General features: G+C 45.5%; 1 protein-coding gene across 9 annotated transcripts in view; it reads left to right on the forward strand.

The window, feature by feature from the left end:
• RAP1GAP2 (RAP1 GTPase activating protein 2) overlaps positions 1 to 25,415 on the forward strand; it is a 194,681-nt gene that overhangs the window by 52,683 nt on the left and 116,583 nt on the right. For 6 of the 9 annotated variants that reach the window (XR_003043929.1, XR_003043930.1, XM_025041646.1 and 3 more), the window contains exon 1: positions 7 to 140. The exons of the other annotated variants lie outside the window; for them this stretch is intronic. Coding sequence is in view for 4 of the 6 variants with exons in the window: in XM_025041646.1 (XP_024897414.1) it covers positions 34 to 140 (107 nt within the window). In the remaining 2 variants the exon portion in view is untranslated. Of the gene's footprint in view, positions 1 to 6; positions 141 to 25,415 lie in introns of those variants that run through there. 9 annotated transcript variants of the gene reach the window in all.

Below are 25,415 nucleotides of genomic sequence, written 5' to 3' on the forward strand. Positions count from 1 at the left end.
GAGGGCGCGGCGGACACCCGCGGCGGCCTCGCCATGTCCCAGCCCGCGGGGAGGATGCATTGCCGAAAGGCGGGGATCCGCGCCGCCGTGGTGCTCATCGGACTCCTGCACAAATCCCGAAAACAGAATAAAGAGAAAAGGTAAAGCCTGGCAGCGCCACCCCCCTCCCCTCCGCTGTTGTGCTAAAATCCCGTTTTCTTTGGGGTCGACTTTTCCAAAAGGGCGTTTGGCTCCGAGTTGGAGGGGCAAAAGCCTCCACTCCAGGCGCTGTCAGGGGAGCGAGTTTGGAGCTTGGCCTCAGACACTGTCTGTTACGAGAAAGCCCAGATAGGGCATTGGCTGGTTCGGAGGGCGGCTGGGAGGTCCCTGAGGGCTTCATCCCCAACAGACCGACACCAAGTCTTAAGCCCCCCACTCCCGCATTTGCCAATCGCGGCTCGCTTTCCGAAACCTGCAGCGCGAGTAACATCGATCCAATCCGGGCGACAGTCCCCGGCTCACCCCGAGTGGCTCAATGCTCTGGGGATGCCAATTGCTTCTCTGCAACTTGGCTGAGCCCACGAGGTGCCCGCTAGGCCGGGATCTGCTTGCTTTGCGTATGGTTCCGGCAGGCAAGGAGCAAATTTGAAGGTTGCTTCAACATCCCCAACCCCGCCCCTTCCCCCCTCTTCCGTGTCTCTCTGCCTTTGGGTTTTTTCTGTCTTTAACTCTCACCTTTCTTGGTGTTGCTCTCCTAATTGTTTGCTCCTGGGTATTGAAAATCGTTCTCTAGGGCTATTTCAGGACGATCTATATGGGACGAGAGGTGTGGGGTTTTGGGTGGTCAAAGGAACTTCTGGGGCAGCTTCCTGGGCTCCAGCCCCCCAGCTGCAGGCTTAATGTCCACAAGACCACACTGGCTAGCACCAAGCTTCCCAGCAACTGGGGGTCATGGGAGCTGGCTGTCCACAGGGATGTTGTGGGGAGTTGAGGTAACCTTCGTCGATCCATCCTGTTAGATGCTAATCTCTAGAGTTTTGGAGTGATTAGTTCTGTGCTCTGTATTAAACAAGGGCTAAGACAAGGGCAGTGGAGTGGGAGACTCCTGGGTGGTTACTGGTGGCCCCTGGGCTTGCTCAGAAGCTAGGTGTGTCTTGGGGAGGTGGCAGGCAATGAACTGAAGCCCTTTGAGAAGCTGGCATGGGTTGCCTCTGTGGTGCAGTTGTCTCCCATGCCTCCTCTCCCACTTCCTATAATGCAGTTGAATTCGAATTTTCCTACAGCATAGGATGAATCTCCAGTAAAATGACTTAAGGTGGTTAAGCATGAAATAACATTGAGTCACCCAGGGAGAAAGTTCTTCCCTTTTCTGTTCTTCTCTACTAATCCTTGTGATTTCTTCAAGAGGAAAGTTTCTGGTTGGTGCTAGTCTGGCTTTAACACCTTTTAAACACTTGCTAATCTCCTTTTTATAACAGAGTAGACCTCTAGCTCAGGACCTTTAAATGGGGAACAGGTGCCCGCCTACAATTTAGGTTGTTTTTGTACTATTTACTTTTAGGATTCTCTCCTAGTTATAGCCAGTGGTACTGATTTTCCCCTTTGTGGTGGTGATATAAAGCATCACTCTAAATTGAATGTATAAGTCACAAGAATGAGTCTCTTTAGTAGAAAGAGTAGTTATAGTACAAATGGTATAGAAAATGGTAGAAATCCTGCAGGTGAGTTAGGAATGGCTGTTGTTGGGGACACAGTTGTCTAACAGAAAAAGATGCCAGCAGGACTCTGGAGCCCAGTGCTCCAGATCTGGGCCCCCTTCTCACCTATACTTTGATTCTTTTCCATTCCCTGCCCATCAGCATTTTATCTGTAGAGGTGGGATGAATAAGCCAACTCTCTAAAGTCAGGAGGATATGGAGTGGCTGAAGTGAGACTACCTGGGCCTATTTTGAGGAATGAGAAGGAAGACATGCTTGATAGAAAGGCAGATGCATCAGACCAGTACATATCTCTGAGTATAGAATGTGTGGTGGGGGCAAGTTCTTGTACCCAGAGCTGGGAGGTCTAGTCCTGTGATGTGATAGTGTAGATTTCATCTCTCTGAGCCTCAGTTTATGCATCTACATGAAGGGCTTGTGAGGCTCAGTCAAGTAAGAAAATGGGGGGAAGATGCATCTGAAAGGTAAGAAGTGCTACATGAGGATGGAGGGGTTTCATCAGAACGGCTCCATTCTCCTCTTCCTGGGCTTGTGCCCCCAGACACCAAGGTAAGATGTCTGATAGTGACAGCCCCACTAATAGTCATGACCAGTAGTGCATAGTCCAGGAAGCAGCCAGGCAGGAATAGACCTGGGTAGGTGGGAGCAGTGAGATACGTGGAAGGACTTGGACAGGGGACGGGGGACATTTCATGTTGGTGTTAAATGACCTTTGCTTCCCTTGCCGTAATCTGGAGTTTCTTTTTCTTTAAGCATCTGAAATCAGTTCAGTGCACACCATTGATACTTCCTCAGTGGGCACCAGCCACGGGGGGCCTGGAACAGGCTGCAACTGCCAACCTCTCTTAAGCACTCCCCAAACTCTATGCTGGGTCTGAAATTTGCTGATTTCCTCCCCCTCCCCCCCATAGAAGGATCAGGTCATACTCAGGCCCCTTCTTCAACCTTGACAGAAGGCTCGATCCATTCATCAATCTTCTCTGCACCTCTAATTGACAGGCTTGTGCAGATAACACTCCTGGCTGTTGCCTGTAAGGGATGAAATTTTCTCCTGTGGCTTGCAGCGATGGCTCACGGTCCTTGTCATCTTTCTGCTCTCCCCAGGCCACTTGGAAATATTACATATTGAGGGCAGGTACGTGTGCCGGGAGGATAGTGATGACACAGGTATCCCATATGGGCCCAGAACCAGGAGACTCCCAGGCACTCTTGGTAGGTCCCAAGAACTGTGCTCAAAGTTCCAGCCTCAGTTTGCCTCTTGGAGAAGTGGGTGTGGTATGTACTAGCCTTGATGTGACAACTCTCTATGGGAGTCGTAGGATAACTTGGAGGTTCTGCTTCTTTCTGACCATCTTCCAGGGATGCCATCACCTGGGATCTTGCAAAAGCAATGGTGTGAGTGAGAGGGATTGGGTTTGAGCCTGCCTGGTTCCAAGGAGGCACTGAATGAAGCCTTGCTTGGAAACCGCTGCAATGAAGAGCTCCTTTAAAGTGCTTTGCTTTTCACAGCCTACTTTCTTATAGACGGGGCAGATCAGGGTAAGGCCCCGGGCACCACCTTGGGAAGAAGTGGGTGGTGGTGGTGGGGAGCAGTGTCCTCTGGAGAGAGGTCAATTAACATAAGTGAAATAGAAATCCAGTTCTTAAAGGGGGTAGTTATTTTGGGACAACTCTCACCATGGGGATTATGAGGAGGAAAATACAAATTCACTCATCATTCAGCAAGTCACTAATGGTAGGCTCTGGAGGGCAGAACAGTGAATCTGATGAATCTGATCCCTCTTTTGTGGGGTAGAATGTCCAGTGGGTTATAATGTCCAGTGGGTTATTCCTGTGTAAATTATTAGAAAAAGCCCATCTTTAGCTTTTTTTTTTTTTTTAAAAAAAACACCTTTTATTGTGGAAATTTTCAAATGTACCCAAAAAGAGAGGGAATAGTGTAATATGATACCCAGTTTCAGCATTATCAACTCATGGCAAATCTTGTTTCATTTATTTGCCAACCCACTCCCCCACAAGATTATTTTGAAATAAATCCCAGATATTATATTATTTCATTCTTAAATATGTCAGTATGTTTCTCAAAAATAAGAATTCTTCTAAAAAACACACTACCATTATCATACACCCTAAATTAACACTAATTTCTTAATATATTCAGTATTCATATTTACCTGTCTCATAAAAGTTTTCTAGAATTTTTTTTGAGTCAGGATTCTCTTTATCTGTAAGTTTTCTCTTCTCTCTCTCTCTTTTTTTTTTTTATTGTTGAAGAAACGATTGTTTGTCTTGGTGAGTTTCCCACAGTCATAATTTTGTGGATGGTGTCTCCTGGTGCCATTTAACATATTCAGCTGTCCCTAATGTTACCTGATGTTGTTATTTAGTTTTAGAGGCTCCATAAAATGTGGGTTTAATTTTTTTTTGGGCAAGACTATGTTGTTGGAGGTTGCTTAGTTATCTGTTTTTGTGATGTTGGCAGCTGTTGATAGATTTGTCCTTAGGGTTTGAAGGCTGGTATCAGGGAGGATGTTTGTGTTCTGCCATGAGAGAGTGAGTGACAGCCCTGCGAGCTGGATGGGTATGGGGTCTGAGCCAGTGGAGTGTCCAGGAGCCCTGGCCTTGTAGTCCCAGAGTCCCAGGGCTGGAAGGGGCACAAGGCTGGAGCTGATCCACTCCCTGGCCCCAGAACAGAAGGCTGCTTGTTTTCTTCTTAAGAGGTAGCTGGATCCTGCCCTTTGTGGAAGGGCCTGTCACTCGCCCTCTTTTGTGTGATGTTTGAATGCCACCCGATTGGCTGTCGTCGCTATAAAGAACAAACATCTCCTTTAACCAGCCTCCCATTTTTAACCTCAGAGAGTCTGAGGACTTAGACTCTTAGAGGTAAGGGAGAATTTATTTAATTCCTTTTGAGCCACTATTTTAATCTCCTATTTTGTATCCTCACTTCTTGTCCCCCTTATCCGTTCTCCATATGGTAGCCAGAGTGGAGTTTTAAGAAGTCAATTATGATCCAGTCTCTCTGTTGCAGAAATCTCTCCATAGGCTTTTCATTATACTTTAAATGAAACGCAAACTCCACAGCTGGGCCCACCCTCCCTGCCTGGTTCTCTGGTTCTCCTTAGCTCCCTCGCTCACTGTGATTACTGTACCTTTGAAGCCACAAAGGCCTTCTGTCTGTTTCTGGAACATGCCAAGCTTGTTCCTGCCCCGGGCCCTTTGCACATACTATTTATGGCAACTTAATAGACTGGTGCTTCCTCATCATTGAGCTCTCAAGTCAAATATCATCTCCTCCAAAAGGGTCCCCTGACCATCTAATCTAAGTTGCTCACTCTAACCATTATTTTACCCTGATTTATTTCCTCCATGCCACTTATTAACTGATATTATCTAGCTTATATAATAAACAGTTTATTGACTGTTCCATCCCCTAAAAATGTAAGCTGTCTGAGAGCAGGGACTTTGCTTTTTTCACCTCTGGGTCCCCATTGTCCAGAATAGGAGGTGCTCAGTAAATATTTGCTGAATGAATGAATGTGTGCTCATAAGACTCACTGACTCCTCCTCAGTTGAAATGTGCCCATTGCTTGTTACTCCTTAATACTGCAGTGCCCTCCAACACGGATGTCAAGGTGTCCTTTTCTTGTCTGAGATTGGGAAAGTATTCCCTTCTTTTTCCCTTCTGGAAGAGATTTGGGAGAGAAAAAGAACTGACTGCTTGCACATGTGTAGTTCCATTGTTATTCCTTTAAGTTCTTTCCTGCCTCTGTGTGGTTTGGGGGCCCATAGATATGAGGGTCCAGGCTCAGTCCTGACCATTCTGAAACTGGGGCTGGGCAACCAGGGCTGTCTTGACTCTGGGCAGAGGTAGGCTTCCTTCATGACAAAGGGGCCAGTGGGGATCAGAATTAGTGAACCATCGCCATTAGCAAATATGTATTTTTTCTAAATACAGCTTTATCTCTTTGGAGCCTGAGTGGTTCACAGATGGCTGGTTACCAGGATGTTGCCAAATAGAGGGCTTTCCAGGTCTGCTTAGTTAAACCAACGAAAATCACTTCTGTGCAAACGGGGGCTGCTGAACTGTTTAGGAAGTTTATAAGTCATTTTAAGCAGATGAGACCCCCCCTGACCCCCCATGCCCACCACACAAACTGCGTTTCTTTGTCTCTTGAATCCATAAAAAGTAAATGAGGTAAGACAAGATGATTTCAGGTAGACAGGTGCTTTTTATTTTTAATAGCTATTTAAAAAAAAGAATTCTGGCAAGAGATACTGATTTTCCACGTATGATAGTTACATAGCATTTTTAAAAAGTCAATTTGAGTAAAATATCGTGAGTCAATTTAAAGAAAAGTATTAAGAAAAGTAATAGGTGGTACGTGGATTTGGGGAAAATTGGGAAGATGTGGAAATGCTTGTGGTTTAGGGAGCACTGTACGGAAGAGGGCACATATCTCATCTGTTAAAATGGACCCTATAGCACCGATGCCCTGGCATGGTTGAAAGTTGAATGGTTGTAATAAGCCAATGCCTTTCCTTTTGAGGCTTACTATTTGCTAGGCTCTGTGCTAAGGGCTTACTTACATGCTTATCTGTCTTAATTCTACCAGTTATTATTTTTGTTTTCTAGCCGAGGGACAGAAACTTGGAGGTTGAGGAGCTCGCTGCGGGCAGAATCAGAGGTGGAGGAATAGGGATTTTTAATCAGGTCTGTCAAGGTCCAGAGGACATTCTCTTAACTATTGTATTATTTTGAACCCAGGATAAGCACTTATGCAGTGCCTGGCTTCTGAGAAGTGCTTGATAGATACTGCTGCTTCTGTTTTTATGAATATATTAAAGTGTAGCTTACATATAGTAAGTGCATAAATCTTAAGGGTACAGCTCAATGAATTTCCACATATGTATCCACTTGTTTAGACACCACCCAGACCAGGAATAGAACCTTCTAGCACCCTAGCAGGTTCCCTCATACCTCTCCATAGTCTGGTTTTAATTTACTGTAGAATCAGGCCCATTGCCTTGTGGCACCCAGGGAAGCCTTGACACCCATGATAAAGGGGATAGCACATCTGGGATTTCGCGAGTGGGGTTTCTGAATGAGAAGTCCTACTTCGACCCTGAAGAGGAAGGTGTCCAAGAATCCGCGCCATTTCTAGGAGTGAGTGAGCTTGGTTTCACCTTCCCCTCTCCTTCCAGACATGCTCAATGGAACCTGGAGCCAAGACTGTATTTATTCACTGCCCTTGGAACAAGGGTGGGTTGAAAAATTGTCACTTGCTTTTAAGCTTATCAGTTATGAACACTCTGTTTCGTGAAGGCTGGAACTTCAGCCAAGTCCTTCCCGGAGCCCTCTGGGGGTGGGCTGACCTGCCAGGCCTCACCGTTAGTCCGCTTCTCCAAAGGCAAGAGGGAGCAGGCCTGTTGATTAGAGCTGCCCCCTCCCTTGTTCTTCCCCTTTTCCCCATTTTTTTTTTAAACTATAAAGATCTTTACCAATCACACTGAATGTGTTAGAATAAGGGCAGTGTGATTTTTATAAGTGCTTACAACTTGTAACAGCCCCTGAGCGAGGCACAGCTCTCACCTGGTTTATAGGACACCCCCCCTTCATTTTTCACTGTCATGTGCTGTGGTACTACACTGTCCTAGCTACAGAGAGTGGGGACAGCAGTACCCCTGGCACCTGGGGGTTTGCAGGCTGAGACAGAGGCTGAAAATGACCTCTGTAGGTTCCTCAATTCTTCATGAAGTCTCTACTCTGTGCCAGACAGTGTTCTAGGCTCTGGGGATACAAGAGGGAACAGCACAGGGACAAAGCCCTGCCCATTCTCCAATGGCTTTCTTAGGCCCACACACGTTTTTTCCTTTTTTCTTTTTTCTTTTTTTTTTTACCTTTTAAGCTATTTTAAAATTGGAAGGTTCCACGTAACGAATCTGTGTTTCAGTCTTCTCTTGAGAAATCTGGCAACATTGACTGGGCCTGAAAAAAAGGCTGGTGCCCTCCTGTTCCCAGAAACACCCATATCTGGCCACACCTGTGCTACCTGCTGTGTCCCTGAGGAGATTGGATGTACAGTGTGAGAAGCACACTGTCGGGGTTGGGGAGCTCATGGTATAACTCACTGAATGGGAGGCCAGAGGTCAGGTCTCAGCCCTGCATGCCCCTGGGGTTTCCTTTGGTTTGGGGCAGGTCCATTGTGATTGGAAATGAGGGGCCTGGGCAGCCTGGCTTAATTTGGCTTTAGATATTTCTCTTCCTTTACCCTCCCTAATTATCCCCAAATAAAGTAACAGAAAATTCTGGAGGCTCTGTATTAGAATATAAAAACTTAGAAATCACAAGTGAGGGGATTCCTTCAGAGGTAGGAACTTATATGATCTCCACTCTTGTTTGGCATTGGGCTGGCACTTACTTCGCATTTTATTCTCTGCAGGGTGCTTATTATCATCATCTCCATTTTTCATGGGAGAGAAAGCTGAGGTTCAAAAGGGGTGACGTAGCCAGTGTCACTTGGCTTGTACAGCAGAACTGTCAAACTCAAAACTGTCTCTCTTTGTCTGTCTTGATTGCCAGTCTATGCCTTTTCTCTCATCACCAATTACATGGTGACTTTGGCTGAGCTAGTTGATCCATCTGCCCTTGACTTTCACTATCTGTGAAGTGGACTGTAATGCAGCTCAGGTGTATGACATACATACCAGGTATATTAAAAAGCTTCAAAACATTAAAAACTATGGCACCTTAACATAGTCTTATTATTTCTTAAAGAAGGGAATGGATGGTCTCTTGGGCAGCTGGACTTCTTTTAAATACTAGACCTGAGCTGGGATGGGTGTTGGAGCCTAGAGTGGGGGGAAGGGTCTGTCTTACCAGGCTGAAAGGTCTCCTGGCTGCAGTCTTCATTAATTAGAACAGAAATTTCTGCTTCTCTGTGTGATTGGGAAGGTCCGGGCTAGAGCCTGGGTTACACGTGCCATCTGTATTTTAATAGAACATTTATTTTAATAAGATATTTCATCTGAGATGCAAAGGCAGAAACAGTGTATAAATCAAGAGGTAACTGAAACAGGCTGTCTGAAAACTAGATCTGCAAATGTGCCAGGAAGGACTTTTGAGTATAGCATCAACAAAGGCTAGTTACTGATAGCCGAGAAGGTCCCTCAAGGGCACAGCCATGGACGCAGGCATTGGCGCAAGTAATGGGAACAGGGACACCTGGTTTCCACATCTCAGTTTCTCTGGACTCCCCACTCCCCTACTTTCTGGAAATTGATGCCCTCCCCACCCCCACCCCCAGCATGTGTCCTCTCTTTCTCCTCCATAAATGCAAATGCAGGCAGCAGTCCTGCATATAAAAGGGTTGTGTTCCAAACGTTCATTTGTGCTGTTTCAATTCACTTCCATCAATATTTGTGGAGTGCCAGATGTGTACCAGGCACCAGACAACAGGGTCCAGTAGGAAAATTAGACACTTTCCTTGCCTCACACAGCCTGTGCTCCAGAAAGAGAGACCAGAGGTATAATGCAAACCCAAGACAGAAAATGATAAGTGCTGGACAAGAGGTTTCCAGCATCCTGGATGTCAAAAGAGAGGAGGGCCCACCCAAGGTGTCCTTATTCCTGAATCCATCCTGAACATTGAAGCCGTCAGACATGTGACTATACTGGACTTCATCTGGGAGGACAATCTGGCCATGCTCAGGGCTGGCCCTCAGCTCTGGGGTTGGAGAACAATTCCCCAACCTCTTCTGCCAGTGCTCAGTCGGGCCCAGTTACCCTTTAACCCCGAAAGTCTGGGTTCCTTGCATAGAGGTGGCCATTCCTCTCCAGCCATCTATGGCTTTGGGTGCTCTTGATCACAAGGCCCTGGCTGAGGGTGGGGCTGGTGCTCTGTGATCTAGCCCACTGCTGGAGGCCCAGGCCAACCAGAGCTCTCAGTGGTATGAGAAGAGGTGGGGGCCCCTAGATAGCAGGAGAATAACTGCAGAAAGGCAGAGGGGCAGCCTGAAGGCTCATGAAAAACCCAGGGAGGCAGCACCACATGTAATTTTGAATGTATATGGCATTCACACTATGGCTCTCAGTTTCTCTGTCTGTGAAATAGGACTAGGACTAATGAATGATTTTTACTTGTTCTTTAATGGAATTATATGTGCAAACAAAAATCTTATTCAGCAGTTCCTCTCGTAGGTATATACCCAAGAGAATTGAAAGCAGAGACTTGAACAGATATCTTCACTCCCATGTTCATAGCAGCACTATTCACAATAGTCAAAAGTGGAAACAACCCAAGTGCCCTTTAGCAGATGAACGGATAAACAAAATGTAGTATATCCATACAATGAGATGTTATTTAGCCCTAAAATGGAAGGGAATTATGACACAACATGGATGAACCTTGAAGACATTATGCCACGTGAACTAAGCCAGACACAAAAGGACCGATATTGTGTGATTCCACTTATAGAAGGTACCTAGAATATGTGAAACAGATAGAAGAGAGTGTTTCTCTGGTTGAAGATGGGATGGGCAGGTGGGGATGGCTCTAGCCTGGTGCCCATGGAAACTGAGATGCTTTTGGAACCAGCCTGCCTTGGGGATCCAGGGAAGCGCGACAACCCTCCCTTCCCTAACAGCCCATGTTCTGAAATCGAAGGTCCCCAAGGTCTCTGTCCTGCCCAAGCTCACTTCCCCCACTGATGGTCATGTGTTACTGGGGAAGGTCAGCCTGTGGAGCAGGTGCTGGAGGACTGGGTCACCTTGTGTGAGCTCCTTTTCTATCCCAACACTTTTCCTTTCCTATAGTCATGGGCTCAAGGATAGGCATATACTAGTGCCTTATGGGGCTCTCCTTGAGGGGACTGGTGGTGGGTGGGGACTTTGGGGGCCCAGCATGGGTTCCTGGAGGAGTGTATAGAGAAGAGTCTTGGAGCTGTGCTGACCTGTGGGTGTAGACTAGAGCCCATGGCCCCGAGATGGAAGGCTTGGGTTTAGCGCACACAACGTAGATGCCCCCAGAGACATGCTGGCTGTCCCCGAGATGGGCAACAGCCACCTCAGGGTATGCTGACCATGCGGAACAGGCTTCCGGGGTGGACATCTCTGCTGTCCCTGACTACCACATGGGCTTTGAACCTTCCTTTGAGCTCACTCAGGGCTGCTTCTTGCCAATCTGATTTTTAAAAGAAATGTTTATTATATTTTAAAAATCCATGTTCCCTTCAGTAAATTTGGAAAACACAGAAAAGTACAAAGACTAAAATAAAAATCATCTGCAATCCCAGATGGGGGATTGCAGAGATAACCACTATTAACATTTAATATATTTTCTTGTCTTTTTTCCTATCCAAACACATAACCTCCCACACAATATATTTACATCTGCATCTACATCTGTTTACAACAAAATGGGGATTATACTTTATGTATATACAGTATATTAGTCAGGAGTCATGGGAGCAAGTGACAGAAGCCCAGGTTGAATTAGCCAAATGAAATAGGGGGATCTATTGGCTGGTGTAACCCATTTGTAGGAAGGGTCAGGTCTCAGAAACAGCTGGATCCAGGACCATGAATAGTCTCTCTTCTCTGTCTCTTATATATGTATCTGTTTGTGTTGTCTACATTCTCTTGGGTCATCTCTCCCCATGGTGTTGCAATCAGGGTTGCAGACCGCTGTGGGTTTAACATTTTAACCCTTTTTCTTCTAGAGAGGGGAAAACAAGCTTCTTTCCACCAGCTCTAGTTAGATGAATCCCAAGGAGGAGTTCGAGTTTGATTGGCCTGGATCGCATGCCTACCCATCTCTGCATGAACCCCTTTATTGGGGTGGGGATGGGGAACTAGGATTGGCTCTGCCTGAGTCAGAGGCTCATTCTTGTGGCCAGTGTGGGACCTATGACTGCAAGAGTCCTTTCTAGAGAGAGAGGATAGATCCCTAAATTAAAGGTGGGGAGTTTTATTACCAGAGGAAGGGTGAAAGTGAGTTGGGCAGGCAAAAACCACAGACAGAAGCTGCTTTGGTGTTGGCTGAAGCTATGTGGGGCTAGCACAGTACATTGGGTAGGCATGTGGGTTCTCATTCTTTTACCGATTTAATGGGAGCTTAATTGATACCATCTTATAAGCAATATGATTTGGCAATACCTGTCACAACTATGCATGCATATCCCCTTTTGACCCAGTAAACCACTTTTGGGAATCTGCCCTGCACGTGTATTTCCACATATGTGGAATGACATAGGTCAAGGTCATTCATTGCAATATTATTTGCAATAGCAAAACATTGGAAATAGCCAAGTGCCTATCTATGGAGAAATCATTACTCAAATGATTTCACATTCATGGACTATGTACTACCTTAAAAAAGAATGCTGAGCTTCCTATGTATTGATAGAAAGTTCTCCCAAGATATTTTGAGGGGGGAAAAAAAAGCAGTATGTAGAATGGAATGGACAATATACTACCTTTTGTGTAAAAAGCGGGGAAAATAGGACCCCATCTTTGTATTGGCTTATGTTTGCATAAAGAAGGTGCAGAAGGATGTGTAAAATCCATTTCATAGGCCAGGTGGGAAGCAGACATATTGAGACAAGGATAGCCTTTCACTGTATCCTTTCTGATAATTTTTGGCTTTTCAACTATATTTATACATTACTCATTCAAAAATCAATGGATCAGTTTCCTTTTGGGATGATAAAAAAGTTTTGGAACTAGAACTTTTGTGGTGGTGATTGTTGCACAACATTGTGAATATACTTAAAGCTACAGAATTGTATACTTTAAAATGGGCAAGATGGTAGGTAAATTTTGTTAAGCAGGTTTTGCCACAAGTTTTAAAAAGTGAAAAAAGTCAATAGACCAAAAAAAAAAAAAAAAAAAAAAAGTGAAAGAAACTGAAAAAAATATAGAATGTGAGCCCTGGAGTCAGATGGCCTGGATTGAAATTCTGATTTTGCCACATTCTAGCTCTAGGGCTGTGGATAAATTGCTTAATTTCTTGGAGAATCAGTTTAATCATTTGTAAAGTATGTATAATAAAATAAGCTGTATTTTGAGCATTGAATGAGAGATAAAGTATTTAGCTTGGAGCCTGGAGTAGAGTGGGCCTCCTTGAGGGTTAGCTATCGTGGAAGATGAGGATTACAAGATGAGGACTACCGATCTGTTGTCTGCCTCTATGTTTTTGTTCATTTGTTTTTTTAATGTTTTTAAAAAAATATTTCACTTGTGAGTGAAATCATTTACCATAATTCTCTCAAGATTCATCCATGTGGTTGCAAATGGCAAGATTTCATCTTTTTTATGGCCAAATGATATTCCATTGTATACTATATAGGCTACATCTTCTTTATCTATTCATCTCTTGATGGACTCTTAGGTTATTTCCGTATCTTGGCTGTTGTAAATAATGCTGCAATAAACATAGGTGTGCATATATCTTTTCTAATTAGTGTTTTTGTATTCTTTCTGTATAAGGTATTAGCGATTACCAGAGGGAAGGGGATGGAGGGAGGGTGAAATGGATAAAGGGGATCAATTGTATGGTGATGGATAGAAACTAGACTTTTGGTATCTTAGGTTATTTCCGTATCTTGGCTATTGTAAATAATGCTGCAAAAAACACAGGTGTGCATATATCTTTTCTAATTAGTGTTTTTGTATTCTTTCTGTATAAGGTATTAGCGATTACCAGAGGGAAGGGGATGGAGGGAGGGTGAAATGGATAAAGGGGATCAATTGTATGGTGATGGATAGAAACTAGACTTTTGGTGGTGAGCATGATATAGTATATACAGATGTTGAATTATAATGTTGCACACTTGAAACTTTATAATGTTATAAACTAATATTACCTCAATTAAAAAAAAGATGAAAAGATGAAGATTACCAGGGCTGCCTAAGTCAGGCTTTCTCTCCTCTGGCTAGCTGGGATATTTGCATTTTAATGGAGAGTCTTGAAGACTAAAAACATTCAAGACTCAAAGGGAGGAATGGTTGGAATTTCAGAAAAATTACAGCTGGGGAAAATGAGGTCTTTTTTTTTCCCTAGGGAGAGTTAAACTTTACCTCGTGCTCACCTGTGGCCCCAGATGGTGGAATTGGAAGCATAAGAATGAATGACCTACTAATAGGATGGGCGGTAGACTAGGAGAAGGTTTAAATTTAGGGAAAATAAGACAACCCTTGAAAACAAACTAACTGTCAACCAACCAAGAAATGACACTCCCACCCCAACCTTCGTCAATCTCATATCCACCTGCTCTCTGCTGTCTTTTACAGCAGAACTTCTAGAAGCCCCAGCTTTGCTCCCCACTAAGCCACAGCAGCTGCTCTGGTTACCAGATCCAGTGGTTACCTTTTCTGCCTGCAGCTTAGAGTCTTTTGCCACAGCTTAATACTCCTTCTTCCTAAGATGCTTTCTTTGTTTTTGCTCATGAAAACTCGCCCTCCCTCCAGCTTTCCCTCCATCTCCTTGCCAGTCTATCTCTGTGTCATCCTCCTTCTCTGATTTCGATGTGTTTGTCTAGGCAGCTTCGTCTTCTCTGTCTCCCTCTGAAAGCCATTCTAAACTGAACATGCCCAAGGTGGAATTGTTGGTCTCTATTCCCTTCCCCCTCAAACTCCCCAAACTCATCCATCCTGTAACTTTTCCCATCTCTGTTGCTTAGGCCAAAATTCTTAGAATCATCTTTGACTACTCTATATTCTTACACCCCACATCCAATTCATCAGCACAGTCTGTTGGCTTTACCTTCATACTGCATCCAGAGTTGGACCACTTTTCACCATCTCCACGACTGTCAGTCTAGTCCAATTCATCGTCAGCTCTCATCTGGGTCACTGAGGTGGTTAATGTTTAAATAGCCTCTCTATTGCCACCCTTTATCCCTTTACAGTCTGTTCTCAACACTGCAGTCACAACGGTCCTCTGAATCCATAATCCCATCTCTGTTCTACTTACAGCCCTCCCTCCCATGCCTTCCTGTTTCCTTCAGTAAAAGCCAGGGTTTCTTACCATGGCCACAGACTCTACCTGATCTGCCCGCTATGATTTCTTTACCCTCAGCTCCTGTTCTCTACTCTTTAATCACTCTGCACCAGCCACACTAGCTTCTTTGCTATTCCTTGACCAAAGAGCTATGCTCCTACCTTTGGACCTTTACACTGGCTTTTCTACCTGGAATGCTTTTTTCTTAGATACCCTCATAACTTGCTTCCTCACTGCCTTTAGGTCTTCCTTCAAATGTCACCTCATCGAGGTCTTCTCTGATGCCCTATTTAAATTTGCAAATTTTTCTCTGCTTTATTTTTCTACATAGTATTTGTCACCACTTGATATACCTCATATTTAAAGTTTTTACATTATTAGGTGTTTATTATCTTTTCCCCATTGAAATACAAGCTCTGTGAGGGTAGGGATTTTTGTCTGTTTTGTTTACTTTTCTCCATTGTCTGGAACAATGCCTGGTATATAGAAGATGCTCAGTAAAAATGTCCTGAATGATTACATGACATTTGGTCTTCACAGTGAAGGTAATGGGAAGTCATTTCAAGTCCTTATGTAGGGGCTTATATGATTGGATTTACATTTCGAAGGATCACTTTAGCTCCTAGGGGAGAAGGTATTGGAGTAAGACAATAATGGGGTTATGGAGATTGGTTAGGAAGATGTCAGTGGGAGTTGTTGGAGGCCAGGTGGAGGGATGTAGATGGATCCGAGAGGAACATGGGAGGCAGAAAGGATTGTTGATTATTAGAGCTGCACTTCTCATACTTGATCGTGCACACAGGTCACCTGGGGATCTTATTGAAGTGCAGGTTGGTGAGTCTGAGGTGGGCCCTAGAATTTCATCTTAAATGAGCTTCTAGGTGACGCCCCTGCTGCTGGACCATGGACATACTTTGGGGCTGGATGTCAAGCATAAGGTGGGAGGAATGGTCAGGAGTACTTGATGCCTTTAATTGAGAGGCAGAACCTGGGAGGAGGAATAGGTTGGAGGAAATGATGAGGTTACTTTTGGACATGTTGAGTTTGAGGTGCTGATCGCAAGTGGAGATGTCCAATCGGCAGAGGAGTCTGAAGTTTAGAGGAGAGGCCTGAGCTGAAGATAGAAAATGGGGCATCATTATGGGGATGGCAAGTGCAGCCTTGGCGTGAGTGGGACTGAGTGGGGAGAGGGTGCATTGGGGAGCTCTGGGTTGTGAGGACCCCTTTCCTCTCCAGAAGCTGTATTACTGCCATGGCGGATCCACTGCTAAGGCAAGGGCATTGGTTCAGACACTGGCCGGACTTGGGGCAGATCTTCCACACTAGGCTCATTCACTAGGCTCTGACCTTGCTGGTTTAACAGCCTCACAGAGAAAATGAGCGAGAGCCTTTTCCCTGGGGTACATGAGGGAAGACAGACAACTCTGGTTCTCAAAGAGGAGGTAGGATACTCTCCAGTTTTGGCACAACTGACCTAATGGGCTGCCCTGGAGCATTTGGGCATGCCTGATGCCCAGGGGCCCCATTGTGGACTCAGGCAAACCTGGGCACAGATCCCACTTAGCCACTTGGTAGTTGGGTGACCTTGGGCAAGCCAGTTCACCTTTCTGGACCTTGGTTTTCTCATCTGTGTGATGGGGTAATAATAGTGGTTATGAGGGTTAATCATATGGTATGTACAACATGCTGAGCCCAGAGGCTGGCGCTGGCCAGTGCTCAGCAAGGTTATAATAATTATCTCTAAAGGGTGAGACACAGTCAGAATGGGCACTGGCCTGGCCCACTTTCTCCCTCCCTGCCCCCTGCAGGTACCTGGTTTGGCCCGCCTCTACGCCCTCCTCACATCAGAGGTCCCCTTCCTCCTTGGTCCGTCTCCTTGGCTTGAACCCTCTTCCTCCATTCAGATTAGTCCCTACGATCTCTTGCTCTGAATCCCGCTGGTGCGCATGTGTTCAAACTTGACTCTCATCCATTCATTCTTCCCTTCAGAGCCCAACCGTAGGCTCACTAGGGGCAGCCTAAGCGTCTACCCTTCCATCTCTGTCTCTCATTACACTTTGAGGTCCTTGATGCTGGGCGAGTGCTGAAACTCCAGTGGGGATGAGGTAGGCCTGATTCCTACCCTTATGTAGGTTGCGGTCTCGTGGGGAAGACAGGCATTGAACAGGTCATTACAGTTGGGGGGCTGGGTGCTGTGACAGGTGGCAGAGAACCCAGGGGTCCTGATCTAGAATGGCACCAGGTCATGGCACTTTAAGGTGGAGACATTTAGGCAGAGACCTTGGGCATGACTAGGACACAGATAGACAAAGTCTGGAGAGGCCATGTGGGCAAGGAGAAGGGTCTAGACAGAGGGCTCTGATGTGAGTGAGAGGGTGGCTTAGTGGAAGAACAGACAGGTTTTGTGGATTGATGGGGACAGGTGAGGAGAGGGAGCAGGAGAGGTGAGATGAGGCTGGATGGGGCTGGGACAAAAAGCCTTAAGGACACATTGGAGAGTTGGGTTTGATCCCAAGGGTTGTTGGGAGTCATTGAAAGCAGGGTGTCATGATCCACTTTGCACTTATTTTTTACCTTCATTGTTTTACTGTGATAAAATACACATAACAGAACTTACCATTTTAGCCATTTTAAAGTGTGCAATTCAGTAGCATTAAGTATATTCATAATGTTGAATGTGCTTAATGCAGCCATCGCCACCGTTCTTCTCCAGAACTTTTTCATCATCAGACATAGACTCTGCCCATTAGCAGTCAGTCCCATCCCTCCCCCACACAGTCCTAGGAGAGGTGATTGAGGGGTCCATTGGGTGGAGATGGGGTAGAATGGGGATGCCATTGTCCAGGTGAGAGATTTAGAGGTGACGGGGTGGCAGTGGAAGTGGGGTGGAGAGAATGGAACCAATTTGGGAGGTGGCGAGCACTGGAAACCTTGGGCGAGGGAAGAGGGGGTTCAAGCATGACATATTCCCATCGTATCCCTAGTGGCTGGCACTGTGCTGGCATTTAGTGGGTGCTTAATAGTATTCAGTGAATGCCAGATTCCCAAGGAGAAGAGGGAGCTTTGAAGCTCTTCATGCCCTTATTGAGAGCCCCTCCCATGACTGCTCCTTAATGGTGCCCTTGGTCTTGGAGGAGTGGAGTGAGAAGAGGCCTTGGCAGCCTCTTCTGAGGGACACTGAAGGGTTACTAAGGTGGAAGTATGGTAAGGTGGGGGATGGGCAGCAGAGCAGCCTTCTGCTCTGGACCACCTCCATCCTCTCTTTATTTCAAGGTCACAATGTGGGTGGGGCTGGAGAGCTGGAGAGAATAGCCTTTTGGGTAAGGGTCTGAACCTGGGTGGGTGGAAGGAAAAGAGGGGTCTAGTCAGTGGCTGAACTGGCAGCTGTGAGGGCAGCAAAGCCTTTTTTTAGTTCCCTGTGCTTGGGGTAAAAACACTTCCTGTCTGCGGGTAGACCTGGGATGCCACATACAACCCCGCTGCTCCTTGAGGGGATGCCCAGGGAGCACTCAGAGATTTCCTCCACTCTTGACACTTCCGGCAGGATTCCTGAGGATCCAGAAACACCCGGCCCAGCCCTTTGTGTGGTCCCATTGACGTTCTTGCCGCAGGCCTTGGCTCTGGGTGCCACCTGGCCTCTACCTAGCCTGCTAGGGCTTTTCCAGTGAGTGGCCTTTTAACTGACAGATTTTGGCCTTGATGAGAAAGGAAGGGTCTTCTATCTAAAAGCTTCCAAAAGCTTCCCTTTTCTCTCTTCCTCCTCTCTCCACCTGTCTTTCCTATCTATTCTCTCTTTTTGTCCTCTGCCCGTTTTTCCTCGCTCCTCTCTGTTCTGTAAATCTGTGAAACAAACACATTTTAAAATGTCATTTATCTATTCTAGCTGCAGCTGGGAGCAGGATAAAGCTGCTGCCTTTCTTAGGAGTTGGCTTTTGAGCTTTGGGCTTTAGTCAGCTCTGTTCCTGTGTGGCAAGTGGCAGAGAATCCCAGGGCACTGTCATGTGGCCTGGGGCCTCATCAACCAGGCCTCAGAGGCTCTGACCTAAATAGGTGGGTGGTGGCCCTTTTTCTGTACTCCTTGTGTACCTTCTCATCTGGAGAGGGTCCCAAAAAGAACAGGCAGGGGACTGGGAGACTTCCGCCAGTCTTTGAGCGATAGCAAAACTAGATAGGCTACTGCAGTTACCTCTGTCTGTGTGGACTGTGAACTCCTTGGCAGACCCAACCTCTGCCTGCTCTCTTCTCCCCAGGGAGGGCTCAGGGGCTGCAGGGAGGTTTTGTTGGAGGCCACCTCTGCCTGGTGGCTTATGTTCCTGCCCTAAGCAGACCCAGACGAGCCATGCAACAGCACCAGGTGCTATCCCAACAAGGTCACTGCTCTGCTTTTTGCTCTGCCATATGGGAATTTATTGTTCAGCACTGCTGGAGATGTAGGGGGTGTAAGGAGAACAGGGTGTGGTCCCCAGAAGCTTGGAGTTTGCACTGCTAGTGAGAACTGCCCTTACATGGCAGGACCCTGATTGTGCAGGAAAACTAAGTGCAGTGAACTCCATGCTTTGCTGTGGGGCTGAGGGAATGTGTGCTGTGGGAAAGCAGGGTGGGTGAGATCGGGGGCTGCAACTGTCCTTTCATTCATTCTTAACTCTGTTTATCTACTCATTCACTCCATAAATAAACAGGATAGCTTGGACCATGGATCTTGCAATCAGAATTCTTCAGTTTGAGTTTTAGATCCTCTAGTAACTTGCTGTGCTTCCTTTAGCAAATCATTCAAAGCTTCCCCATGCCTCAGCTGACTTACCTACATGTCAGATGAGGACATTACTTCTTGTCTTAATCATCTTCATAAAATTGTGCTTGGCAGGGAAGATGAAAATAAATGTTTGTCAGTGCAAATTGTTATTGAATGTAAGGTCTTAGTACTAACAGATAGTTCTGAGGGCCTATGGTGTGCAAATGCTGCCTTGGGCCCCGTGGTCTATTTGGAGATGGCTAAGACAGTTCCTGTCCTTAGAGTGCTTATAGCCCGGCCTGCAAATAGACACATTTCTTGGAGGATCTGGCGGGAAGGTTCTCATCATGCTTTCTCTTGGGGCACTGACCCAGCACAGCCGTCAAATTCTTCAATCCATTCAACAAATAGTTACCGAGTGCCCATAGGAGCCAGGCAATATGTGGGGTCGTGCTGGAGGCCAGCAAAGGGCCCAGGTGCCCCACCAAGTCTTGAAGCTGTGCCTGGCTCCTCTAGCAGAAAGAGGCTGTGTCTTCTCGTCCCACCACATTCACTAAGCTCTGAGTCCAGGGCCTTGGGTAGTGCCTATTTATTGGATAATTTTCTGGTTGGCCTAGGAGTGGCCTCTTCCTGTTGCTGTTAGATCTGGTCATCTAGGTCAGAGAGTAGATCTGGGAGGGGATGACAGAGGCCTTGGGCAGAGACCCTTAATTCTCAGTGGCCCCAGCTGCCTATGGAGGCTGACTTTATGTCTCCTGGGGAGAATAATGCTGTGTCCATGGACAGACCCTACTAGCATTATTGACATTGATGTATAATCTTGTCACTTAACTGACCAGGGCAGCTAGAAATGATTCAGCAGAAAGGCCGAGACAGCAGCCTTTTCTAAGCCCTGGTTCCCTGTGGCAGGTGCTGCGTCCGCTCCCCAGGGCCTTGCATGCTCTGGTTTGATGGGTTGCATCAGAGGAGTAGAAAGCAGATATGGTAGGGCCCCTCCCCACACCCAGTCCACTGCACTAGATGCCTCTGGATTCTGAATTATTTCCTGAAAGAGTATGTATTAATATTTACAATAAGATGTAAAAATTAGAAATAGAAAGATGGTTTCTCACTCAATGGTGTTCTTTGAAACAATACAGAATGGGTTATTTGTACTTAAAAGGATATTTTTGTAGGCATTTAGCAAATGAAAAAAATCACTTTCTCTTTAAAAAACCAACTCACCTCAGGCCCTATCCCAAGCAACATTGCCTTCGGACCTCAGATTGGTCTAAGAGGAAATTCCCAGGCCTTGAACTTTACTTTTTCTAACAGAGGGTTTAATAAATGACCTTAGTGCCTTAGCTGCTGGCTCTCAGACACCTGGGCTGCTGGGTGAGGAGCAGGACTGATGCTGAGGCCTCCAAAGCAGGAGTGTGACAGAGGGGAGCCATGTTCCCCTAGAGTCCCAGCTTTGCTACTTACTTGTTGTGGAACCTTCCACAAGTCATGTAACCTCTCTGAGCCTCAGTTTCCTTATCTATAAAATGGGAGAATAATTCTGTATCTACTTTATAGGCTTGTTGAGAAGATTAAATGAAATAATGCATGTAAAGAGCTGCATATAGTGCTAAATAAATATTAGCTGGTATGATGATGATGATGATGAAGGAGACTTCTATTATCTCTACGATCCATGTCCAGAGGCATAATCCAAGGTCAGGAGCAGAATCAGTTACCAGGGATGAAACTGGTGGGGAATGGGTTAACTCTGTTTCAGACACTTGAGCAGGGAGCTGAGGTCAGTCAGAACAACAGAGGACAGACAAAATTGCAGTGGCATAATAGGGCCTGCCCCATGCTTCTCTAATTTAGCCCTCTAGCTCTGGGGTCTATGAGCTCCTCATCTGCTTATTCAATCTTCAGTTCATTCAGTGCCAGCCACCATGCTGGGGGCTGGGCAGGTGGGCAAGATGTACATTAGAGACCAGTGAAAAGGCCAGATAGGGAGGTTCATCAGGGCTCTCTGTTCTCTCTGAGTCAGGAGAGGGGCCTGGCCCAAGGGAGTAGGTTTCTGCTAATCACTTGGAGGTCATGGTTATCTAGTGGTGCTCCAGGCTGTAAGCCTTTCCCCTGAACCTTCCAGCCACAGAATACTACTAGGGTCACACTCAGATTCTAGTATGCTCCTGGAGACTGTCACAGTTATCCTATCTTTCCTTTTCTAATGTCCCTGAGAAAGAAGCCAGTTCTTGGAGGATGCAAGAGGTTTGATATCACTGGATTTGGTTCATCTGTTTTGAGTTGTGTAGGCTGGGTTAGAGCATGTCATTGGTAAGATGAAATTGCAGCCATGATCCCTGGGGGCTGAGTTGGTTATCCTTGGTTCCTTGGCCATAGTGGACCCCCATGCCCTGGACATTGATCTTCCAGAGGATGGGCCACATGCCCTGTCTTGGTATTGGAAAACAGCTCCAAGCATTTGTCTTTCTAATGAGTGAAATGGAATAACGTTATTAATTGACTAGACTAGATATATTTACCCTGAAATGCTATGGTCCGAACCCACTGAGACTGTCATTTAGTTTGAATCAATGATGAAAATCTCTAATCTGGTATGTCACTGAGTAATAACTTATTCAGAAGAGTTAAGAGGCAGAATGTCGGAGTAGGGTGGAGTGATGGCTTTGCTGGGTTGCCCGTTTGATCTGTGATGGCTGACTCCCAATGCCAAAAGACTGTTGGGTGGTTTCTTAACATGGGTGGTTTCATACACTGCTGTGCTGGGCACTGTGAGATAGGTCTTTGTCGCTCCTAGGGCTTACTGGGGATCCAGCCAAGACCTTTGATCATTTAAGCTGTGTGTTTTCCCAATAGCATCATTTTTTTTTGTTCAATTCAGTAGTCAATGTTTACTTATGACTGTGTAAATATTGTTTACTGTTGAGCTAAGGTGGGTACTATAATTATGTTTTCTTTCTTGTATAACCTTTTATTTTTCCTGAAGTTATTTTTCCTGGAGTTAATGATTAACTCATGTTGTCCCCATTAGCATAGTTTTCTATGTATCTGTATTTTTCTATTTTACTAGTTTTTTATTTATTCCACTCTAATTCTTTAAATTCTTTTTTCCACTAAAAACTTGCATCCATTAGATAGCCTGTCAATTCCATTCTTTCCATCAAAAGACCTCACTCCCAGAGCTTATTGCTTTTTAACCCAAGAAAGAGTGCAGGGAATAAATTTTTTTGATCTCCTGCATATCCTAGAAAGTCTTTATTCTACTATCATACTTGGTTGATATTTTGGGTATAAAATATTAGGTTGAAAATAATTTTCTTTCAGAATTTTGAAGGTATCACATCATTGCCTACTAGATTCTAGAGTTGCTCTTAAAAAGTCTAATGATATGCCAATTTATTTTCCTTTGCGTATGGTGTGTATTTATGTTTTCTCTTTGGAATTGTTGAGGCTTTTTCATTTACCTGGGTGTCCTGAAATTTCCTGACAATATTTGGGATGAATCATGTACTGGGTACTTGGTGGACCTAGACTCAGGTGCTTCAGTTCTGAGAAATGTTCTTGTACTAATTCTCTGATAATTTGCTACTGTTTAGGTGAAATAGCAACCATTTTATTGCTTGGCTGTGGCAATGGATGGCTCTTCTCTCCTTCACAGTGTCTGAGACCTCATCCTGGGTGGCTCAGATGGCTGGAGATGGCTGGAATGCTCAGCTGGAGTTATATGTCTGGGGCCTTGGCTGTGGCTTGGTTTCTAGGTTCTTCTTATGGCATCTGCTGGAATGTTCAAGATGGTTTCTTCACTGACATGGATTTAGATGTCTGGATGATCTGGGAGTTAACTGTGTGTCTCTCAATTCAGCCTGTCTATGTTGTAGCCACAGCACGGCAATCTCAGGATAGTTGGACTTCTTACATGCTGGCTTGCTTTCCCTAGGGCGAATTTTCTGTGAGACTGAAGTAGAAACTTCAAGGATTCCTATGACTCAACCATGGAAGTTAAGTAATGTTGCTTCTGTCCCATTTTATTGGTCAAAACTGAGTCACAGGGCCAGTGCAGATTCAAGGCAAGACAGGTAAAGGGCATTGAAACCAAGAGTCGTGCTCATCGGGAAGCTAACTTGGAGGCTAGCTATCACATGCCCCTCTCTTCTCTATTACTTCTTTCCAGAAACTTTATTGGTATATAGTGGATTCTCTGATAGTGTTATCTTTTTTTTTTTTTTCCCATTTTCCATATCTTTGTTTTTGTTCTACTTTTTGGGAGACTTCTTCTACTTAGTCTTCCAATAATATTTCTATGTTCTAAGATCTCCTTTTTCTATCCTGATCATTCCATTTTTATAGCACTCTCTTCTTGTGTCATGGCTACAAAATTTTATCTCTCTGAGGATATTAATTTATAGTATTTTTTGAAGTCTTCATTGGTTCCTTGCATTGTCTGTTTCCTTCAGTTTCCTCTCGATTATTTCGATGTCTCTCCCTTGTGTTGGAAGCTTTCCTCAAATGTCTGGCCATCTTTGGTTTTTGGTTGTCTCTCTGTACCCAAGGGTGAGGCACTAGGAAGTGAGTTGCGGGCTTCCATGCAGGGTGATGATTGGGTAGCAAGCTGCGCTTTCCATTGGAGGAACCCAGATGTTGTCTTTTCTGAGGGACTGTTCAGTTTCTCATGGTGGTGAGCTTTGGGGAGGTCATCTGTCTGGCCTCCCCAAGGAAGTGATGAGTTAAGAGTGGTCCAAAGGCCAGTGTCTCAAGTATCAAGCACTTCCCCAGGTCATCCATCCCTGGTCCATCTTCCAGGTACCTGTAATTTCTTATAGGCTGAATTTTCCTCTTCTATTACGTTTACTCTTGCTAGCTCATACTTTCCTATTTTAAAAATCGGGGATTCAGAAGAAGCAAAGTAAATGCATGTGGTTAGTCTGATGTTCATCATGGAAGTTTCAAGAGGCTTAAGACTATATCTGTCTCTATCTCTGTCTCTACATCCGTATCTAATCTATATCCATATCCATATTCGTATCTGTAGCCATATCCATATCTGTGTCCATATCCATATCGATATCCATATTTGTCTCTCCTAAAGGAAGTAAGAGAGAACTATTTAAAATTACTTTTTGTTGTGATACATGTCATACATCCAAACTGAATTATAAAATAGACATCGTGGACTCGCCATCCAGGTCAAGACATACTAATAGGCTGGGAAAGTGCTGCTGTTCTGTCTGTGCCTCTGTGACTCCATGGTTTTGTGATTTTGATTCTGAAGCTGTCTGAGGCCTGACCTTGTGAGCTGGCTGCCTTTGCGATGACCATGATGTAGCTCCCTCAGCTGAGGCCAGGCAGTGCCAAGCAGAACCACTGACCCTGTGAGGGAAGCTGCTCACTCGGCACTTTCCAAGTGATGCAGTGCGTTAAGGGCTGGGTGAGACGCGCATGTAGGTTAGTGGTTTCCTCAGCGCTGGGAAAATGGAGCCTCTTGTACAATGGGGTGACTTGCCCACCACTCCTTCCTTGGCACTTGCTCTTCCCTCAGCTTCCGTGCTCCTCTCCATCCCGGTGCAGTCCTCCCTCTCTCACTTCTTCTTTTGGGGCCCCACTAAGGGCTCCTGTTCCTTTCTGCATTTTCAGCCCACCCTTTTCTCGCTGGGGCCACTCTTCCTGTGGTCTCAGCCTCCATCTCTGTTCTCCTCATAATTGTCTCTCTGTTTAGGCATCAGTTCTTTTCAGATCCCACCTGGGTGTCCCAGGGGCCTTGCAGTGTGTCCAGAATGAATGCCCTATCATCTGCCTCATACAAATCCAGTTCTCCTCCTCGGTCTGTGTCATGGTTGAAGAAACCATCATTTGGTTTTCTGAAGTCTTTTCATGTATTTAGCTCTCTTTTCCTCCTTTACTCTCGGTCACCAAATGCTCTTAATGTTGCCTCTGAGACGCCTTATGGCTCTCACCCTCTCATTTCGTTTCCGTGGCCATTAGAACTGT

Source organism: Pteropus alecto, unplaced genomic scaffold (genome assembly GCF_000325575.1).
Source record: "Pteropus alecto unplaced genomic scaffold, ASM32557v1 scaffold98, whole genome shotgun sequence".
Taxonomy (NCBI): Eukaryota; Metazoa; Chordata; class Mammalia; order Chiroptera; family Pteropodidae; genus Pteropus; species Pteropus alecto.